General features: G+C 41.9%; 1 protein-coding gene and 3 non-coding genes across 6 annotated transcripts; all 4 read left to right on the top strand.

Moving 5' to 3' along the window:
• Positions 1–1,559: 1,559 nt before the first annotated feature.
• LOC116506075 (60S ribosomal protein L17) lies at positions 1,560–11,905 on the top strand. 3 transcript variants are annotated; one of them, XM_032213681.1, is made up of 7 exons: positions 1,560–1,617; positions 3,326–3,378; positions 3,470–3,510; positions 5,938–6,072; positions 7,092–7,190; positions 10,204–10,395; positions 11,811–11,905. In XM_032213681.1, exons 2-7 carry the CDS (start codon positions 3,339–3,341, stop codon positions 11,856–11,858), a joined length of 555 nt encoding a protein of 184 aa, XP_032069572.1. In that variant the 5' UTR covers positions 1,560–1,617; positions 3,326–3,338; the 3' UTR covers positions 11,859–11,905. The 3 variants fall into 3 exon arrangements, with proteins under 3 accessions (XP_032069572.1, XP_032069574.1, XP_032069573.1); XM_032213683.1 differs by lacking the exon at positions 1,560–1,617 and adding an exon at positions 1,719–1,743; XM_032213682.1 differs by lacking the exon at positions 1,560–1,617 and adding an exon at positions 2,447–2,471.
• On the top strand, positions 3,174–3,241 carry LOC116506889. The gene has a single exon (XR_004255097.1). It is a non-coding gene; the product is annotated as a small nucleolar RNA SNORD58 (small nucleolar RNA).
• On the top strand, positions 5,467–5,535 carry LOC116506886. Its single transcript, XR_004255095.1, has one exon. It is a non-coding gene; the product is annotated as a small nucleolar RNA SNORD58 (small nucleolar RNA).
• Positions 6,956–7,021, top strand: LOC116506884. The gene has a single exon (XR_004255093.1). It is a non-coding gene; the product is annotated as a small nucleolar RNA SNORD58 (small nucleolar RNA).
• Positions 11,906–22,794: the final 10,889 nt, after the last annotated feature.

Here is a 22,794-nt window from a genome sequence, read left to right on the forward strand (position 1 = left end):
CTGAAAGTCCCTGGTTTTATGCCCTCTCTGGTCTTTGATCTTGAGCTTGTATTCTGATTGGTTGTCAGACTCCCATGGGGCCATGCAGGGACATCTCTCTAGGCTGCGTTTTGAATCCAGGTTTGGTTCTGCGTTTTGAATCCAGGTTTGGTTGAGTTGTCAGATGCCATGTGGTCAGTTGAGTAAAGGGCCAATATTATCATGCCTTAATCCCATCCCCCTGGAGCTGAAGTGGAGAACTCTTTATTATGTAAAGGGACTAGCTTGGCCTTCTTAATGGCCCATTGACAAAGGGGGGGGGGGAGGAAGGAAGCTGCAGTAAGTTTCTCTTTAAAACGTTTCTCCCTTTCACATCCAGGGAAATATAATATTCTGCCTTTTCAACATTTCCTAGGATATTTCATTTCTCTGGGAGAGGGCTGGGTGATAACTTTCCACACTGTGATGAATACCATCCCCCAGAGTCAGGAACGACTAGCACATGTGTGCAAGGGGAACCTTTATCTTACCTATACAAATATATTTCTGTTGCACTTTCAAGGCACTTAATTGAAGGAACAAATCATAGTTGAGTAAAGTGCATATTACCTGGCTTATATATCAGTTTTATCCTATTATTTTAAAAACCTGTTTACTATTTAATTAAAAAAAGCTTCCAAAGAAGGTTTAGACTGGATCCAAATAGTAGAATGAACAATAATTTACTTTGCATAAAAAGTGGCATGCAATGGCGTTATTTGTGTAACAGCAGACATGTGAGATGGTTGGATTCATTAACTGGCCTGCTACAGTTTAGTGAGTCATATTCTGAGTTAGAGTTAGCTGGGGAATTCTGGGAGTTGAAGTCCACAAGTGTTAAATTCACCCAGGTTGAGAAACACTGCTCCACATCAATACAGGTAATCCTCAATTTAAAACAGCCCATTTTAATGACCATTCGAAGTTACAACAGCACTCAGAAAAGTCAAATATGCCCATTTTCCACACTTACCACCATTGCAATATCCCCATGGTCATGTGATCAAAATTCAGCCGCTTGGCAAAAGATTCATACTTACGACGGTTGCAGTGTCCTGTGGTCATGAAATCACCTCCAGCGACTCTCTGACAAGCAAAGTCAATGGAGTCACTTAACAAGCATGTTGCTCACTGAACAGCTGCCCTGATTCACTTAACAACTGGGGCAAGCAAGGTTGTAACATGGAGTAAAACTCACTTAACAACGATTTTTCACAATAGCAGAAATTAGGGGCTCAATTATGTAGTTGAGGACTACTTATATGTTCTAATTTTTCTAACAGTTTTCCTGATTTCATTACAGCTTAATTTTTTCTTTAGAAACTGTACTGCCAGGGAAGTTCATCAGAGAACAGCAAACAATGATCAATTCAGTATCAATGCAACAACTTCCGCCATTGATATGCATTCCCATAAAGAAGCTACACGACCCCTGGAAATCTTCTTCGCTTCATTCTTGATAAGGGAATTTCTCGACGGTCCCTTTCTAGTCCGCTTCGGCGGAGTAATGACGTCAGCTCGGGGAGACTCGGAAGTGACGCATACGCCACCCAGAATCCTCTGCCCTTCCTTTTTCCCGGCGGTGGTGGCCGTCTTAAGGTGAGCATTACAGCGCTGCGCCGGGCCTTCGGTTTTATCCGTGGTCGTGGGGCGCCATCCACTTATGAGCCCCTCTGAAACCGGCCCGTACCGAGAAGGGAGGGCTCAAGATGGACGACCGTTGCGGTATTTCCACGTTTTGGGAACGGGGAAGAGGGAAAGTGGACGAATGGAAACGGGAATGGGGGGAATGTTGTGAACAAGTGCCCCGGATGTAAGTCGATGGAAGAAACCATTCCGTTTTGGATAAAAGGGAGGGTGGCATTTCTGCATATCATTTTTCCTCCCGCGGAGGAATAATTTTGCAGCCGTCGAGAGGGTGGGATGCAGGCGTATCTTCTGTTTGCGTTGCCCCAAAAGCAATGGACGTTGACGTTGGCATCTCTAGGGTAAAGCTAGGGTTCTCCACGTGTTGTTGAGTTGCAACTCCTAGTAGGGCTCATCCTGGAGTTGGCTGTCTGGAAGCTCCTGAAAATTGCAATTTAGGAAGGGAGGGGGAGGAGAGGATGCTGTCATTGTATCATCCTTTTCCCATAGAAAAGGGTTAAAGATGCATAAATGCAATCTTGAGGTTACACGGGTCGTTACTTTTATTGATTCTAAGAATTTGGGCCTTTTAAAGTTTCTCGTGTGATGATTTGCAGGGCTGAGAGATTATAGATGCCACGGTCTTAAATTGGAAAGACTAAATTTCAAGGAAATCTGGGTGAGAAGAAAATACTAGTTCAACACACTTTTTTGGGGAATTGGTACCTTTTGCAATGCAGATCTCTCCGATATTGAACGGATTTCCTAAGTAGAAAAAGGACTGGTTTGTGGAGAGAAGAGGGAATGTAAACATTTTGGGCTGTAATGTATGTATACAGTATGTTAAATCTGAGCTAATCAAACACAGATGGGTCTTTGTATAACAGACCACAGAGAGTTAAACTGTATTATAACGAGTGTACTAGGTTGGGTCACAAAAATGCTAAGACAATGCTGAGTTTCCTCAATCATAATTTATTCTGACATTGACTCAGGGTACTGTAGTTTTTACCTTGCTGACCTCAAAAGGTGAAGCAGGAATGGACTTAATACTCAAATAGGAGGCTTCAAATAAATAGCAAGACTGATTAATTTTTTTATTAAGTACCAAAGAAAAAACTTTGAAGATATTGGCAAAAAACCTGCCTCTTTCAAGGAAATTATATAGACGGATCCATCAAATCACCAGAATCCAAGTTCAGTTTTGCACATTCCACTTTCCCTAGTAGAATGTGCCAATCAAGCTGTCTTATAATTTTAATTCTATTTTGTGTTGGCTTGACATTTAAAATAGGAACAGAAAAATAAAAAACTATTTACCATTGTTTTAATAACCCATCAGTGTAACATTTTAATTCATGGCATTTAATTAAAACCTTCTGATTCTAGGATAATCCAATCGAGATATAACAAGGATGAAATTTTACAGTTTTGCAATTCTTTTATAAATCTTACAATTTTATATGTGACTCGTTAAGGGGAAAGGGACACTGGGTGGGATAGGGTGTTCTTTAGGGTGAAACCAGAAGCTGCGGTGATGACTATCTTAGGACACCTTTGGATGTAAATAATGAAAATACTATCAATTCTGAGCAGCTTTTTTTCTAGCAGCATAGGAAGGCATACATCAGTTACTATTTCAAGTCTGAAACACATTGTTTTGTTTCCAAATTTTGCCTAGGTGAGCTTTGAAAATGGTCCGCTACTCACTCGACCCAGAGAACCCCACAAAATGTAAGTAACTTTCTCAAGAGTTTATTTCACAGGTTTCGGTCACAGGATCAAAAAAAAAAAGTTTTAACTTTTGCTTGTTTTCTTCTTGTAGCATGCAAGTCCAGGGGTTCCAACCTCCGGGTCCATTTCAAGGTGCGTAATTTGGGTCTTGCCTCTGGCAATATGAGGAATGGGTAGAAGTGTAAACAGGTAGTCCTCAACTTGGAACAATTTGTTTAGCGACTGCTCAAAAGACAAAATGGGACTGAAAAAAGTGACTTATCACCTTTTCTCATGCTTACGACCGTTGCAGCCATGGTCAGAATTTAGATGCTTGCCAACTAACTTATATTTACGATGGTTGCAGTCTTCTAGGACCATGTGATCATTTTTGCAACCTTCTCACAAGCAACATCCATGGGGTCAATTGTGCTACTAACTTAAAGTTACAGTGGCACTGAAAACAGTAACTGATGACCTTTTCTTCATACTTAACAATTACTGCAGCATCCCCATGGTCATAATTTGGACGCTTGGCCAACTGGCTTATATTGATGACGGTTACAAGTCTCCCAGGATCGAGTGATCATGTTTTTTTAAGCTTCTAGCACAGGGGTGTCCAAACTTGGGAACTTTAAGACTTGTGGACTTTAACTCCCAGAATTCCCCTTGCTGGTTGGGGAATTCTGGGAGTTGAAGTCCACAAGTCTTAAAAGTTCCCAAATTTGGATACCCCCTGTTCTAGCAAGCAAAGCCACTAGGGAAAGCAGAATGACACTTAACTATGTTACTAACTCAAGACTTCATTGATTCTTTTAACAACTGTGGCAAGAAAGATTGTATAATGGCGGCCCCAAACTCACTTAGCGGCTGTCTCGCTTAGCAACAGAAACATTGGGCTCGATTGATTGTAAATTGAGAACTACCTGTATTTTAATAGGGAGTTCATTGCCTTAGATCAGTGGTGATGCCATGACCCTTTAATACAGTTCCTCATGTTGTGACCCCAACCATAAAATTATTTTATGTTTTCCATATTTTTTTGAAAATATATGTTTTCTGATGGTCTTAGGCGACCCCTGTGAAAGGGGCATTTGACCCCCAAAGGGGTCCCGACCCACAGGTTGAGAACAACTGCCTTAGATTGTGTTCAGTCTCAGGAGTAGTAACTTTCTAATTCCGTTCTCATTTGCCGGAAGGCACTATATGCTCCCTGTCCATAGAGACTTCACTAATTAGCAGTTCTGGTTTTTGTTCCTCAGAGATCTCATCGGTGGGAAAGCTCCATAATACTGGTAGTCCTCTACTTACAACCGCAGTTGAGCCCAACATTTTTGTTGGTTCAATGAAACATTTGTTAAATGAGCTTTGCCCCATTTTACGATTTTTCTTGCCATAGTTGCTAAGTGAATCACTGCAATTGTTAAGTTAGTCGCATGGTTGTTAAGTGAATCTGGCTTCCCCTTTGACTTTGCTTGTCAGAAGATCACAAAAAGTGAACACATGACCCTGGGGATGCTGCAACCGTCATAAATATGAGTCGGTTGCTAAGCATCCGTATTTTGGTTACATGACGATAGTGAAAAATAGTCATAAGTGACAAACGGTCATAAGTCACTGTTTTAGTGCTGCTATAACTGAATGGTTACTAAATGAACTGTTATAAGTTGAGGACTTCCTGTAGATGCATTCCCCCCCCTTTTTCCCCCCATTGCTTTTCTCACTTACACTTTCCTTATATCTTTCATGATTATTGTTGTTTTGGGGGCAAAATAATTGGGGTAGTGCTTAAGGCACTGGCCTAGAAACCAGGAGATTGTGAGTTCTAGTTTCACCTTAGGTATGAAAGCCACAGTGCTGTTGTTAGAGGGGAAAAAGAAGAGGAGTGTTAATGTACATTTGCCTTCAGTTATTTTTAAAGAATTAAAAGTGAGATCAAATTCTAATAAAATAAAACTTGTCTTAATATGACACTTCCTTCATTGATTTTCCCATGGTAAGGCAGCCAGTTAATAATGGTTCTTGGATTGCCTGTTTGAAATTCCTGGGATCAACTAATATGGAGCATAATTGTTTATTTTGAGGAGCAGAGGGGAACTTATGTCGTAACTGCAGTGATGACCATCTTAGGACACCTTTGGATTTGTCATGAAAACAATTAAACTGGATCTGAGCAGTTGCTTCTTAACAAAATTATTTTGCACTTTCTCTACAGCATCATTTAAGGGGACTTTAAGGTTATAAACTTCACCCATATGGCAACAACCACTTGATCAGCTTCCTTTGGGGTTACCAGACCCACTGACAAAAGCATGTTTTTGGGGCTTTTCAGAAAAGTTTTTAAAAGGGTGGAGCCCAACTGTACTTCAGCAAGAAGGATAATTCCATACAGAAGGGGCCACCACTGAGAAGCCTCACAATCCTACCAGATGTACATCCCTAATCGATGGGCCGCATAAAATACCCTGCTTTCCCATTCTGGTGGGTTGGGTGGATGTAATAATTGTTGTAGTGCGATCCCAAGCCATGTAGGGCTTTAAAAGTGATAATCAGCACCTTGAATTGTTCCATTTTCTTTAGAACACGCGTGAGACTGCCCAAGCTATCAAGGGGATGCACATCCGGAAGGCCACCAAATATTTAAAGGACGTGACTCTGAAGAAGCAGTGCGTTCCATTCCGGCGTTACAACGGGGGTGTTGGCAGGTGTGCACAGGTATGGCTCTGAAACAGCTTAGGTGTGTGTGCGCAGATCTGTGCGAATAATATAGATTTCAGGAAAAATTCTTAACGAGCAATTATTTCAGGTCTAGAGAGGAGAATAGCAATAAATGACACTAAATTTTTCGTATCTTGTTGGAGTTTTGAGTTTAGAGATTGGAGTTTTGATGTGTCCCCAAAGTTGCTTTTGTGGTAGGAAATAGAGGGTATTTCTTTAGTGCAGGGTTTTCCCAACCTTGGCGATTTCTAAGATACAAGACTTCAATTATGCTGGCTGGTGGATTCTGGGAATTGAAGTTCCTGCATCTTAAAAGTTGCAAGGTTGGGAAACCCTGATTTAGTGCATGTGGTAAAAAGTATCTCTGGATTATATTGTCCTTTGTTTTTGTAGGCTTTCATTGTTTATATCTGGATGCCTGAGCTGGAAAGATAAAGGCAGATATATTATTTGGATTTTATATAAAACCTTGGTAAAATTTAAGTACTGTGTTTTTTGGTCTGTAAGACCCCACCTTTTGGTTTTGATCACCACCACCTATGGCTGTCTCTGTGTGCCCCATTTTCAGCCTGTTCCAGATGGTGGCAATCCCCACAGCCTGGAACAGCTGATTGTTGGTATTTCGGGATGCTGATCCAACCGCCCATCAGCTGCTCGCGCTAAATCGGACTGTGCTGAAGCTGACCAGGCTGTTTGCTGCAAGGAGGCAAATTGCTGAGAGGCAGAGGCAGATTTTCTTTATTTTTTTCCTCCCCAAAAGCTAGGTGCATCTTATGGCCCAGAGGGTCTTATAGTGCAAAAAATATGGTAGATTCTCAAGTTGTTTGGATGTGATGTAGTATTTAGAATCTTTTCTGTGTTCCCTCACTCATTTTTAGGGTTGCTGTGATGACTTTCTTAGGACACCTTTGGATTAACCATGAAAATAACCTTGATTCTGAGCAACCTGTAAAAGCTGAAAGCTTGAGAACGTCTTTATTGACAGGGAAATTGACGTTACTTTTCTCCTCTTGCAGGCCAAGCAGTGGGGTTGGACCCAGGGCCGTTGGCCAAAAAAGAGTGCCGAGTTCCTCCTGCACATGCTCAAAAATGCAGAGAGCAATGCTGAGCTGAAGGTAAAACATTAAATGCTGGATTTCGTGTAATGTTAACTATATCAGAGGCCTGCTCGACCTTTGGGGCACCAGGGACCCAATTCAGTGGGGAGAATTTTTTCCCGTGGTTTCTCATGCTGCCTGCATCGCACGGATGGGAGCTTTGTTTGTTTGTGTGGCCCAGTTTCTGGCATTCCACGGACCGGGGATTTGGAACCTCTGAACTATATTGTGACTATATTGTGGCGTTTGCTACTCCCAAGTCCATTTTTGTAGAGATAAAGATACTTTTACAGATTATGAAAAGAAAGCAGCAAAAGGAAAGCAAGATCTGAGCCAAAAAGGCGCGAACATATCAAATGTTTGCCCAGCACCCTCACCCCAACCCAATGACCAATCTGCAACTCCTTAAGATGTTGTGTGGGGTGCATCTTCAAAAAGCCTCATTCAGTTGGTATGCAGAGATGGTTGACCTTCACCAAGCCCAAACACGGGGCCATCAGCCTGCACGGAAGATCTTCTGGTGGGAACCAAACTCCCTCCTGATAATTCCTTCAGCACCATAAATTCCTCATCCCAAATACCTCAACCCCCCTCCCTCCCTGTTTCTATGGCAGCCGAAAGGAAGCAAAGTAGAGGCTGGCACAAGTAATTGTGTGAATTGAGTTTCTAGCAAGTGTTCTGAGTTCTAATGGAAATCCCCTCCGTTTTGCATTCATTGGGGAATGGTTAGCAAGGAAGAACAATGTTATATGGGCAGTCCTTGACTTATGACCACAATTGAGGCCCAAAGTTGTTTTTAAGTGAGACATTTGTTAAGTGGGTTTTGCCCCATTTTACGACCATTCTTGCCTCAGCTGTTAAGTGAATCACTACAGTTAACATTAGTAACCCACCCGGTTGTTAAGTGAATCTGGCTTCCCCCTTGACTTGGCTTGTCAGAAGGTCGCCAACGGTGATCACAGGACACCACGACTGTCATATATTTCAACCCGTTGCTAAGCATCCGATTTTTGCTCTCAGAGATCATTGGGATGCTGTAAAGGTAAGCGTGAAAAATGAGTCACTTTTTTCAGTGTTGTTGTAACTTTCAACAGTCACTAATTGAACTGTTGTAAGTTGAGGACTACCTGTAATCAACTCAAGAGCAAAGAGAAACTTAAGAGGCTTATTCTTTTCCAGGTCTTTCTCAGCTGTGGTATCTGAGATTCTAACTGCAGTGCTTAAAGCTAGGACATTATAGGTCAGTGATGGCTGACCTTTTTTTGGATCATGTGCCAAAAGTGGGGGGAGCGCAGAGGGGTTACACGCGGGCGTACCCACACCCATAATGCTGTGTGCACAAACCTCCCACCCCCCCGCCAACTCCAGAAGCTTCCTAGGAGCCTGTAGAGGGTGAAAACACACACGCACACATATGCCCTCTGGAGCCTTCAGGGGAGCCGCCTAAGGGCTCCGGAGAGTGAAAAATGGTCCTACAAGCAAACCGGAAGCCTCCAGAGGTGAAAAACGGCCTTAAAAGATGGCTGAAGTCAGCTGGCCAGCGCATGCATGCGTGCTGGAGCTGACAGTGCAACACCTCGCGTGCCCTAACAAATGGCTCCACATGTCACCTGTGGCATGCGTGCCATAGGTTCGCCATCATGGTTATAGGTAGTCCTCAACTTACAACCATTTGTTTAGCGACCAAATATACAATAGCATTTTATAAGAAGTAAGTGCAACTTCGCACACCAAACATCTGTCAGGCCCCCAGAGTCAAGTGATGAGAATTCGGGCAGTTCGCAACTAGCATGTATTTACAATCGCGGCACCATCGTGTGATTTCCCAACCAGCTTTCAACAAGCCAAATCAATGGGAGAAGCTGGATTCAGTTAACAACCACACGATTCACTTAACAACTGCAGGGATTTGCTTCAGTGGCAGAACAGCTTGTAAAACTGAGCACAACAGCTCACTTCACGACAGAAATCCTGGCCCCCCAATTGTGGTTGTAGATCAAAGGCTTACCTGTACTTTAGATTTTTGCTCAATGGAATAAAGTGAAATAATTCCAGAAGAGGATGGTGACCATGTTGAATGGGAAGCAAAGATACAGGTGAAGCTTGAAAAATTAGAATATTGTGCAAAAATTCATTTATTTCAGTAATGCAACTTAAAAGGTGAAACTAATATATGAGATAGACTCATTACATGCAAAACAAGATAGTTCTAAATGGTGATTTGTCATAATTGTGATGATTATGGCTTACAGCTCATGAAAACCCCAAATCTACAATCTCAGAAAATTAGAATATTGTGAAAAGGTGCAATATTCTAGGCTCAAAGTGTCCCACTCAAAGTTGCGTTAACTTTTGCATGATATTCTAATTTTTGAGGTTCACCTATGTATATTTTATTTATAATATAAGGGAGAAGGGAAGATCTTGTAGAGTAGAAGAGACTTTAAGGGAAGGATTGCTGAATATGAAATTGAAGGGAAACTGCCTTCAATGTTAGAGGCAACCATGGTCATTTATTGGAATAATTGGCATAAATATGGATTATACTACATTATAATTAAAAATAAGAGTTTTGGTCCTTTCTCTAGGTAATTGTGACTGGGATTTGAGAAAAGATATGTAGACCAGGAGCATCAAACTCGATTTCATCAGGGTTGTGTTCAGCTCAACGTGTTTGAGGGGGGCTGTGGTGGCCCAAGTGCTCTGCCAGCAAAAACAGGCTCCCAAGCTCAATTTTCGACTGCGAGGGTCTCCTGCAACCCTCTGCCAGTGAAAACGGAGCTCAGGAGGGGCGCATGAACTTGCAGAAGGTGGCAGGAGGCCATGGCAGCTGAAAACAGAGCTTGGGAGTTTGTTTTCTCTGGCAGGAGCATTGCGGGCCCATCCTCCACTGTTTCCAGGGCAGCCCCGTGGGCCAGATCTAAGTACCCCGCTGGCCGAATCTGGGCTTTGAATTTGACACCCCTGATTTAGACTGAACTGTTGCAAATTGTGTTGTAAAACGAGCTTTCCAAAATGTTTTCCCCTCCAGGGTCTGGATGTCGATTCTCTGGTAATTGAGCACATCCAGGTTAACAAAGCCCCCAAAATGCGGAGGCGCACTTACCGAGCTCACGGGCGCATCAATCCGTACATGAGTTCTCCCTGCCACATTGAAATGATCCTCACAGAAAAGGAGCAGATTGTCCCTAAGCCAGAAGAAGAAGTTGCTCAAAAGAAGAAGGTAAGGCACCCCCTCCCTCCCACCAAGATTTGATAGAGAGCCACCGAGAATTTGTTTTAAGATGGGCAGCCATAAAAATGTTTTAATGAATAAACAAACCTTTTTTAAGTGAGCGGAGGGAGCCGCTTTGGTGCATTCAATAATTAAAACTTTTGCCAGTCATCCCAATTTGGTCACTTAGGAAAGAACGACTCCTCGACTCAGTGAAAGTATGCTTTTATTAACGCAAGTATTACTAATGCAAGTACTAATTACAAGTAGTTACAATGTGGCAAAGCTCCCTGGTTAAATTTTCCTTTTCACATCTTTCCCCCTGCTTATCTCACGTTGTCCAATAAACATTCAAATTGTTTTGGTTACAGCCCATCTTGGCAGCCTGATAGGGTTGCATTCCGTTCCCAGGCTCTTGACCTTGAGGCAGCCACTTGGTGTGGCAGGAGGGGCAGGAAGAGTAGTTTCGATTCCCCCTAGTGCCCTTCCCCCATAGGCTATGTGGCAGATTGGCTTCTGGCGAAGCATGGCTGGAGCACCCAGATGACAGTCCTGGCAACTTGTTTAAATATTTTATTTTAGACATGTTGACTTAGGTCAATCTGTTAAAAGGGCCATAATTTATTATCCGTGTCCTTGCAACTGCAGATATGCATACACAAACACACACACACACACACACGTATTTCACCTTTATTATTTTTATCAATAATTGCAAGATGGCAAACATACCTAATACTCCCCCCTCCTCCCTTTTTTCACAACCACCACCCTATGAGGTGGGTTAGGCTGAGACAGATTGACTGGCCCAAAGTCATCCAGCTTTCATGCCTAAGGCAGAAGTCAGAGGCTCAGTATCTTTCACACTCAACAAAGTGTTTCCATGTATAAAGTGCCTTGCAATGGGATTCATTATCCCAACAGCCTAAAGCGGTGCTGCCTAATTGTAGCCATTTTATCATGTGTGAAGTTCAACTGTGCTAGCTAGGGTTTTCTGAGAGTTGAAGTCCGTATCTTAAAGTGGATAAGGTTTGGAAACACTGGCATAAAGATTCAAAAATATAGTGATTTATGAAGTCTAATAGGAATTTTAAAATATCTAATTTCATACAATATCAAAAAGGGAATCTTAATTTCCTTTTTTTTTTTAAATTCTCCAGCATATTCATGCCTTGTTTGTAGCAAGAATCAAAAGCTCCTTTGCATATAAACACATGAATTACCCTGCTGTGTGTATGTTTTACGGCTTGCATGAAAAACTAACTGGGATTGATTGCCTTCATGCTTGCTAAAAATGTGAATTCTGGCTTGATGTGATGCGTAAATGCATTTCATGGCTGATTAGTGACTTATTGGAACATTCTGCAAATGTATTATGATTGTGGCAAATTGGTACTGATTTGTTGCATTATCTTTTTTTCCAGATATCCCAAAAGAAATTGAAGAAGCAGAAACTAATGGCTCGGGAATAAACATTGATGCAACTTACAAATAAAACTGCAATTTTATTTCAAATTTCTGCAACTTTCTCTGTAATTTTTTGAGAAGACTATACTTCACAGTTGAGCTTAGTTTTAACTGAGCTTCTTTTAAATATGACATAAATGTAACAATATTTTTTCAAATATAACTGCTCTGGGGCAGATATCAAATTCCATTTTCTTGCTTCTTGGGTTGCTTGGAAATGTGATACATTGGCTGGTGAATTAGTTGTAATATTTGGCCATTCAACTTATCATTTCTTTCTCCGTAATACAGCAGCAATATTTCCCAAAGCTAGAATAATGCAGGTAATCTTCAATTTAGAACTATTCATTTGAAATTACAGTGACATTGAAAAAAGTTATTTATGATCATTTTTCACACAATAGTTGCAGCATCCTCATGATCACACATGATCAAAATTTGGAAGCTTAGCAAATGATTCATGTTTATGACGATTGCAGTGTCCTGGGGTCATGGGATCCCCTTTTGTGACCTGCTGACCAGCCAAGTCAATGGAGAAACCCGATTCACTTAAGTAATTATGTTACAAATTTAACAACTGCAGCAATTCACTTAACCACTGTGACAAGAAAAGTCCTAAAATGCGCCAAAACTCAAGGACTGTCTCAGCAACAAAAATGTTGTGCTCAATTGTCATAAGTCAAGGTCTATCGTACCACAATTCTGAAAAAGAGAAATGAGTAGCCTTTCCATAGGAGTGATAAGAGTATTCCTCCTTTTAATTAATAAAACAACTGAATTTAAATGTTAGTTTTGCAAACAGTGGCTGTAAAACTCTTTTTCCCTTAAAAAAAAATCCAGCAGCAATTGTTTCCACAATGAGGCACAACTTAAGAATGTTATTTAGAACAGACCTGCTGACAGAAAAGGTTTAAAAGATTTTTCTCACGTGAAAACCAGGTGATGGAACAAGCAGTTCAGCCTGTTAGTAGGTCATTATTAGGACTTCCCATTGATTGACATCCAACCTGTCAAAGAGTTGAATCATTTAAATTTGCTGTTCAATGAATGCACAAGGCAGCTGTTTGTCCTAAGGGAAGAGCTTATTGGATAATTTTCTGAACAGGTGTGTACAATACAAACATGTTTTTTCTTGGCAACATTCTGAGAGGAAGTTTGGTCTAGGACTAGGTGGTTTAAGGCACTGGGCTAGAAACTAAGAAACTTGAGTTCTAGTCCTGCCTTAAACATGAAAGCTGGCTGGATGACTGGTGACAGTCCAGTTTACAGGGTGGTTGTGGGGAAAAGAGAAAGAGTAAGAGTTATGTTTTCTGTCTTAAATTTATAATAAAGCACTTTTTAAAAAAAAAACACAAACCAGTCCTCCCAGAAATAATCTGGTTTGCATATGCAAATGGCATGTTCAAAAGATAAAATTAACAGGCCTACTAAAGATTGTTAATAATAAATATGCAAGATTTGTTTTGGTACATTCCGCAGTATGAAAGGTCCTTCGGGATTAAGACTTGAATGGTGGCTAGCTGTAATCCCAAAGGCTCATAAACATACTATATGTGTGGCCATTAATAGAGACATTGCTTGCTAGGGATACTGAATCTGTAGTAATTCAAACAAAAATATCTCTTTGGTGCCTTTTATTGGTCAGCTGCATTTTGCATCCCAGACGCAGCTGAAAACAGGGCATGCTTCCCCTATTTGGAACGCTGTCTAAATCGGTGTTTTTTTCAAATGCTGGTTATGGGATTCTGGGAGTGGAAATCCATTTTAAATTTCCCAGGAACACTGGTTAAATTAAATAAGGTTGCAGGGATGTTGCTGAAGCTTTGATCTAACACTTAACAGTGATACATCGATAACTCAAAATAGCCATAAAAGTTAACAGCCAGCTATGGTGACTAATGTGAAGAGCCTAAGGAAGGGATCCATTTTCCAGATACCGTTTCCCCAAAAATAAGACCTCCCTGAATAATAAGCCCAATCGGGCTTTTGAGCGCATGTGCTAAAATAAGCCTTCCCCTAAAATATTTAAACGTATGCACAGGTGGTCCCCACCATTTCCTGGGGGGGGGGGAAGAAACATGGCGCATGCACCCCACATGCACCTGCCATCCACGTGGAACAGCCTCGTGGAGGCCGCTGCCGCTATCGCGCCCCTTCCCGCAAAAAGAGCGTGAGGTCCAGCGACACTAAGCCTGGCCAGAATGTGCCAGAAACTGAGACAGAACTTCCGGTCCTCTCTGGATCAGATGATCCGTGGGCTGAGATTAAGGGGCCTCCTGCACCTCAAAAATAATGAGACCTCCCTGAAAACAAGGCCAAGCTTATTTCGGGGGTCAAAAGAAAATAAGACCCTGTCTTATTTTGTGGGAAACACAGTATAATTTTCTTAGTGGGGCCCTAAAAATCCGTCCTTGAATTGTCTTACAAAAACTGAATTTATCTTTAAACGTACAATGATACGTAGCGATTCCACATCTGGGTATTTTGTTAAGTGTCAGGGCAGTGATCAAGTGTCCAAGCAATTGGTTCTATTTGATCCAGAGCAGTGGTGGGTACTCGTGCAAGCTGGGAGCAGCGGCCACCGTACCGGAACGGTGTTTTGGAGGCTTGCCCACCCGCCCCCGTTCCTTGCCTGTATTTAAGCCAACTGGGCCATTTGTGCACGCACACGCAGCGTACGGCGCCTGCACAACCTCCGTGGAGCTGCTGGAGCATTGCAGGACGTTGGGTGCGCGTACGTGCGCAGCGTGTCTCCAAGGTGGACGCCCAGCCCCATAACGGTTGCGACGGGATTCAGAACCCACCACTGATCCAGAGACAATAAACACACCAGTCAATAAAGGGATTTTAATCTTTATTATTAGTTCAAGCAGAGTTAAAAGGATACCATAAAACGCATACATACCACACAATATGATACCCAAAATCTCTTACAAACTGCCAGGATCTCCTTAATAATGACAGCAGAGATATCTTAAGAACAGGCAGTTTTCTGCCATACTCAATGCTAAATTCTGTACAGAAACTTCTCACAATCTACCAGAACTACAAAAAAAATTTTTTATCAAAACCTGACACCTAGGTTTGACTAGTATATGACTCAAAAGTATTGAAATTGTTAAACATTTACATAAAAAAATAAAAATTAAGCAGGGCAGCTAAAAACGACCCTTAAATTTCTAGACTTTTCTTAATACGGAGGAGAAAGCAAACCATGTTCTTAAACTTGAAATACATTCCACCCCTAATGTATTTTAACTTCCCTTCATGTTGCTTAGTATGATCCCCAGTTTTCAAATAGTAAATTGTACATTTACATGCAATCATTTCACGTTAACATGCGAAGGATGCATCAATATAACCATTCGAAAAATAATTAGCAATAGCAATAGCAGTTAGACTTATATACCGCTTCATAGGGCTTTCAGCCCTCTCTAAGCGGTTTACAGAGTCAGCATATCGCCCCCACAGTCTGGGTCCTCATTTCACCCACCTCGGAAGGATGGAAGACTGAGTCAACCCTGAGCCGGTGAGATTAGAACCGCTGAACTGCAGATAACAGTCAGCTGAAGTGACCTGCAGTACTGCACCCTAGCCACTGCGCCACCTCGGCTATGTGGCTATTGGATGCTATGCCAAATTTAAAATATTGGTCATAATTAGCCTCCATTGTTTATATATATAGAAATAGAAATGTATTATAAGATTAAAAATACAAATATAAAAGTTAAGCTACGAGAAGAAAGAAAGGTGAAAAAGGAAAGAAAGAAAGAAAAAGTAATGACTTCCAACTTTTTCCAGTAGAATATAAAAAAAAATTACAACCTCAACCTTTTGCGTTATATTTCCAAATTCCTTTTGTGTCCAATCACACTTGGCCAATAAAGAATTCTATTCTATTCTATTCTATTCTATTCTATTCTATTCTATTCTGTTCTATTCCATTCTATTTAATTCTACTCTACTCTACTCTACTCTACTCTAAGTCAGTGTTTTTCAACCTTTTTTGTGCAAAGGCACACTTTTTTCATGAAAAAAATCACGAGGCACACCACCATTAGAAAATGTTAAAAAAATTTAACTCTGTGCCTATATTGACTATATATAAAGTAATTTTCCCACGGCACACCTTACACTATGTCACGGCACACTAGTGTGCCACGGCACAGTGGTTGAAAAACACTGCTCTAAGCCATGTCTATAGCAACATCATTCTAATTGTCAAAACCTAAAAGCAAAGTTTCATCTTTTTTTTTTTAATTTGACAAAAGTATAAATTGCTGACTCTATAAAATTGGCAATTGGTCCGGAAAACAAACAAAAGCCATGAGACGTTCTTCCCGCCTATATTTTAAAGACAAAGTAACGGGAAACATCCGTAACGTATTTGGTGAATCAATGGCCCGATCTGAGCAAGGGGGGCTGTTGTTGTTTCCCCCTCCCTGTGCTCTGCTTTCGGGACGGTCTTCCCCCCCCCCCCCCCACATCAGGAAGGTTTGGTTGGGCAGGTTCTTACCATATGACCAGATTCTCCACAGTAAAAACACAGTCCCAGGTCCCGGCGCCTCTGCCTTTCCCTAGCTGTTGTCGATCTCCTTCTCGGTCTTCTTGGCGTGTGCTCCTCTTCTTCCGATTCGGTTCCTGCCGCCGAGGGTGGGGAACAGGCTATGTATCGAGATCTCGAGCTCGGTCCTTCCGGATGTCTGAAAAACCATTGAACGTCTCCCAGAAATGTCTCGATAAAGATACAGCGCTGATATAACTGGTCCAACCTCTGGGGGGCTCCTTGTAGTCTCAGTTCATCCTCTATTTCCGGGGCCAGTCCGTCTCTAAACCTAGAAATCAGCCATGTTTCACAGTCCAGTCCTACTGCAAGTAATTTGAATTGGTCTATGTACCACCTGATCCCTTGGTTACCCTGGTTAAGCTGTGTGATCCGGTGGATAACTGGTACCGGGTCACTGAAATAATCTCTGAAGTTATCCATGAAATCCTGGTAGTTGTCCATGATTGGGTCATTCTGTTCGATGATTAAACGTGCCCACTGAGCCGCCGAGGCCTTTAACAGGCTTAATATGAAGGATACCTTTGAGCGGTCCGTCGGAAACGCAGCCGGCTGGATCCTCATGAACAACTCGCATTGAGTGATGAAGATTCTCATCTTTGATTTTCCTCCAAATCTTTCTGGCAAACTCACCGGGCTTATGTGAAAAACGGGTTGCACCACTAGAGTGGCTGGAGCGGGTGTGAGGTTTATGTTTTGTACCCCTAGCATTAGCTGATGTACATTTTGTGGCAAATTCCCCACTTCATTCTGCAGTCTAAACTGATGCTGTAGACCAACGGCCATTAAACCTTGGTTTGCTGTTGCTGCTGCTGCTTGGGAGAAGGTCGCCATCCTGGTCACTGTCCTTGCTCCTGGGGAATAAATGTTAATGAGATTGGGAAGATTAATGTCAGGCATGAACAACTGCAGTAGATTCACACTGTGAGAAGTTTAAACTAGCTGCTTTATTGTTCCTTAGATACCTACAGTATTTTACAGGAATCTTCCCAGACTTCCTTCCATGAAGGAAATTAGCACCCACCTCTCTACTAGAAAAATGAAATATCCTAGGAAATATTAAAAAGGCAGAATATTATATTTCCCTGGATGAGAAATGGAAAAACCTGTTTTTTAGGTTCCACCACAAAACCGCGGTAGACTAAAGCGCGCTCAACGAAAGCGCGTACGTGATGTCATCACAGCGCGACGAAAACATCGCGCTGTGAGCGGTAAATTTAAAATTAAAGCAAAAACCTTACCCTAACCCCCCCCAAACCTAACCCTAAACCTAACCCTAAACCTAACCCTTAACCTAACCCTAAACCTAACCCTAAACCTAACCCTTAACCTAACGCTAAACCTAACGCTAACCCTTAACCTAACCCTAAACCTAACCCTAACGCTTAACGTAACCCTAAACCTAACCCTTAACCTAACCCTAACCCTAACCCTAACCCTTACCTTTATGTGAATCGGCTTGCTTTAATTTTATTTTAATTTTAATTTAATTTATTTTTAATTTTTTTCGTCGTGCTGCTGATGACGTCAGGTACACGCTTTAATCGGGCGCGCTTTAGTGGACCGCAGTTTTGACGGGTCACGGTTTTTTAGGCGGGGAACAGACTTACTGTAAGGCCTGCAGCCATCTTTTCTTTTGGATCTTTGGCCTGCCACGCTTTCTATTGTTCTACTGTGTATTTTCTATTGTGGGAAAATGGGAGGGGGGATTGTATGGAGTGAGATTCTATGTAGCCAAAACAAAATTCCTTCTAGAAAGCCAAGGTCATCCTTTGTCTTTGCACCTCTGCATCTGACTGGAACTGGATGGGTGGAAGCTGCCAGAATGGCAGTGGAAGATTGGACCATGTGATGGACTTGTGAGTGTGTGTGTGGGGGGGGGGGCAAGATCTTGAACTTTCAACTGGGTGGGGAAAACCAGGAAGCTTTCAGAGTTGGGTTTTCTCAGATGTGGCAACATGGCTCTCTTAATAAATTGGAACTTTGAGCAATACTTTGCCTTGCACTCCAATTTACTTTTGGATGCTATTTGGAACCTGACATTCACTCTTAGTAGCCCCCCCCCCCCCCGACATTATCAATGGGCCATGGAGGCCTAGGCCCGTCTATTCTACATAACAAATATCTACCTCCTTCATGCAGAACCATTTCATTGCCCTTCCTTGCACCACCCACCTTCAACCAAATGTAGCACACAGACAACCTACAAAGCTAGCTATGACCTCTGACAGCAACCAATCAGAATACTCTTCCTGTGCCCCAGGAAGTTCAAAGCCCAGAGAGGGCATAAAACTCAGGGACTCTCAGCATCTCTTCCCTTTTCACCCAGGAGCTCCAAGCCATGGGATCCTGTCCACCATTAAACCATCTTTCCAAAGAGCCTCCCAGTTTCCAAAGAAAAACCCAGTTTCACCAAATTGGATGTCATGAAAAAAGGCAAAACCAGAACTTTACAATTTCTAGCCTGGTACCGTTAAACGTTACACAAAACCTCCTCTCTACAAAAAGATTGTTAGCCCTTCCTTTCCATGGCTTTTTTAAAAAAAAGGAAGGAAAGAAAAATACACACAATTGACAACAATCTGCTACCTTGGCAAGCGCAAGGAGAACCAAATGCACAAACTGAATTTTATCTTAAAGCTCACAAAGCAGAAGCATATCAAGCTTCATCTCTTTTATTCCTTTGTATAATTGTACAAAAAGTACAAATATCGTCCACTTTTTTTACACACTAAATTTCCAGCCACTGCCTAATCTCCAGTAGGAAATTGGAAGCACATACTATATATTACCCAATCCCTAGCCATTTCTAACTGGTGAAGCCATAACTGGACTAAAGTGTGACGTGGATAGACAACCTGGTATGTCTCCCTGAGTTCCATCCCTCTCATCCAGAACACAGACTACAGAATAACAGAGTTGGAAGGGACCTTTGGGACGGAGTCCTTTGGGATTGGGCGGCATAGAAATTTAATAAATTCAATTCAATTCAATTCAAACTCCACTCAAGCAGGAGACACTATACCATTCCGGACAAATGGCTTAAAGCAGGGATCTCCAACCTTGGCAACTTTAAGACTTTGTGGTGTAGGAGGTTATCACCCAGCCCTCTCCCAGAAAAATTTCCTGCATCAGGAATTAAATCTTCAAAGTGTGCCAACTCATGCTGGCATGACACCGGTCGGATCACCCTGTTTAATATTTGAGCCACTGGCCTCCAGATGTTTGTGCTGGGCCCACTAGGAATATAATTCTGGCCACACTACCCTTGTCGGAAGATTTTCTTCCCCACTATCAGTGTATTGTCCCTGGATCCCATCTTTGTTGTCAATAACGTTTTGCAATGTATCAAGGCACTGATCAAATCAAAGGGCAATTGGTCCTCTCGGATCCAGAAACAATAGGCACAGCAGAAAGCAAGGGATTATAAGCGTTATCATTTGATCAAATGAAGGATCAGATGATGGAATGGTGAAGATGAAGTCCTGTGGATCAGAGGATAGGTGACTGGTTGAGATAGGACCCAGATATGGATGGAATGGACGTGAGAGTGCGGAATATGAATTCTGACAAAACATTTTCTCTTATCTTCATTTCTTTGCCTTGACAATTAAGAGCTTGGCTCCTTTCCTGTTTCTCTCATTGCAGAGGGAAGCGGGGGGAGTGGAAGGGGGGGTGTTGCTGCCTCAGACAAAAGTTTTAAACTGCTTTCACTTTTCTCTGTGGAGGGAGGGGGGGTTGCGGGGTCGCTGCCTCAGATAAAAACTGTTCCTTCTTTTATTCTGCTCTGCAATAGGAAGGGGGGGGATGCACATTAACAGCAAGACAGAAGTTAGCACCTTAAAACCACTAGCCAGGATATTAGGAACAAGAATAGCTTGCATATAAGAAAAAACCCCAAAACCCACATAGCTGGCACACTTGGCAAGATACCCATGACCTGGGGTGAAAAACAGGTGATGTGACACTTAGCTATTTAACATAACAAGAGTAAGGGTTTGGGGGGGGGGGCTGAAATCCAAATAAGTAATCAATATTATCTATTAAATTTTGGGGAATAAATTTAAAAATGACACTTTCAGTTGCATACAAGGAAAACCAGTACAAAATGTTTTATAGATGGCACCTGGCACCAACAAGGTTAGCTAAAATTTTAACAAATACCTCCCCCAAATGCTGGAAATGCGAACTAATACACGGAACATGTTATCATTTATGGTGGACCTGTGAGGAGGCAAAAATTTTTTGTAAAAGGATCAAAAATTGGCTGGAGGCAATAACGGGTTAAAATAGACTGGAAACCTGAAGTTTTTTTTCTTAGGAATTATGTCGGTGAAATACAAAAAAGAAATCCAGTATTTAACACTACATATAATTACGGCCGCAAGGAATGCCTTTGCCCAGAAATGGAAAAACAAATTAATCCCAAGCGAAGATGAAATAATAAGAAAGATTATGGACTGTGCTGAAATGGATAAACTAACCAAAGAAATCCAGGGAAAGGAAGAATGAGAATTCTACCAGATATGGGATAAACGGTATAGGTGGATGGAGGAAAGAAACTAAAATCAATGAAAGAATATAACAAAACTCAAAAATAATAGTTATGAGTAAAATAAGAGGGTTAAGAATGGTGAAATCCAAATGAAATACAATAGAAGGGGAAATAATATAAGGTGAGCGGTATCGATTGATGATTGCTATTATAAAAAACAGGAAGTTCCTGTTCATACTGTATTGTATAAATGTGGTGTACATCTAACTTTTGTGTGTGTGTATCTTACATGTTTGTTAATTTAAAAAAATTATCTATTATGCATGCATTATTAGGGGAAGGACAGAGGATTGAATGCGGCCATCCTTTGACTATAAAAACAGCTGTAAAATCCTAATCTTGGCCCTTGGTTAGCTTTTCAAACTGGGCTCCTTGTATCTTGGTACCAAAATAAAAGTATAATTCTGGATCACACCTTGTGTCCGGTGACTTATCGGCTTCGACACCAAACAAGAGCCCAGTTTTGGGGACAACACAAGCAAACAGATGCAAAAGCATAGCAAAAAAGACATACATACCAAGTAAGATGATAACCAAATGTCTTACAGACTGACAGTAGCTCCTTACTGATGAGAGCAGAGATGCTGCAGAGATGGCCAGTTTCCACAATGCCCAATGCTGATCTGCACAGAAGCTACCAACAAATAACCCCAAAGTTGTTGTTTTTTTTAATCAAACCTTGGGACCAGGACTTCAGAGCCTTGATGCAGTCAGCAGAGTAGAAGACCTAACCTTGACTGTCTGACACGTAATCTTGGGAGGGGAATCAAAAGTCAGAGACGTACACAGCGGGAAAAGCTTCGAAGCTATGAGAATATCCCTCCCTCTTCTCTTTTATTTAATAAACAAGGGTGGGGAAAAAACCCCCAAGCAGGCTGGCTCAGAAGGAGCTCTAAAGTTCTAGATTTTTCCTAACCTGTAGGAAGTTATCACCCAGCCCTCTCCCAGAAAAAAATGAAATATCCTAGGAAATATTGAAAAGCCAGAATATTTCTCTGGATGTGAAAAGGAAGAAACATGTTTTAAAAGACAGAATAGCTTCCTGCAGCTTCCTGCCCATCCCCCTTTGTCAATGAGCCATTAAAGCCTGAGCTAGTCCACTTTATATAATAAAGAGTTCTCCCCTTCAGCTCCAGAGTGATGGGATTAAGGCATGATAATATTGGCCCTTTACTCAACTGACCACATCTGAGAACTCAACCAAATCTGGATTCAAAACGCAGCCTAGAGAGTTGCCCCTGCATGGCCCCATGGGAGTCTGACAACCAATCAGAATACAAGATCAAGATCAAAGGGCAATGAGGGCATAAAACCAGGGACTCGGCTTCTCTCCTCTCCTCTTCTCCACCAATATTGAAGCATGTGATTTACCTTTTCTGTTCAAGCCATGTGATCTTGTCCACCATTAAAACCATCTTTCCAAGCAGCCTCCATGTATCCAGTGTCTTTTTCCCCACTTGGAGCCGAACCCAGAAGGACATTTCTTTCATCAGCGGACTTCAACTCCTGGAATTCCCCATGGCTGGCTGGGGAATTCTGGGAGTTGAAATCTACAAGTCTTAAGGTTGGAGACCACTGACTCAGTCAGCCCTGACCAAGTTGTGTGTGCAAGTTGTGTGTTTTTATTAATCAAGAAATTAATCAAAGCCCTCCCACTCAAAATAGCCTTGGGCAAACTGATCTCCCTAGACTGCCTTCCAGGCACGCCCTTAAGAGTAAATGTTGAGCTGTGTCTTAAAGTTGTTAAGATTGGAGAAACACGGCTTAAATACCTCCAGTATTAGAACACTCACAGCTTCTGGTGTTCCACTGATTAGTTGTT

The sequence above is a fragment of the Thamnophis elegans genome, chromosome 3 (assembly GCF_009769535.1).
Source record: "Thamnophis elegans isolate rThaEle1 chromosome 3, rThaEle1.pri, whole genome shotgun sequence".
NCBI classification, from domain to species: Eukaryota; Metazoa; Chordata; class Lepidosauria; order Squamata; family Colubridae; genus Thamnophis; species Thamnophis elegans.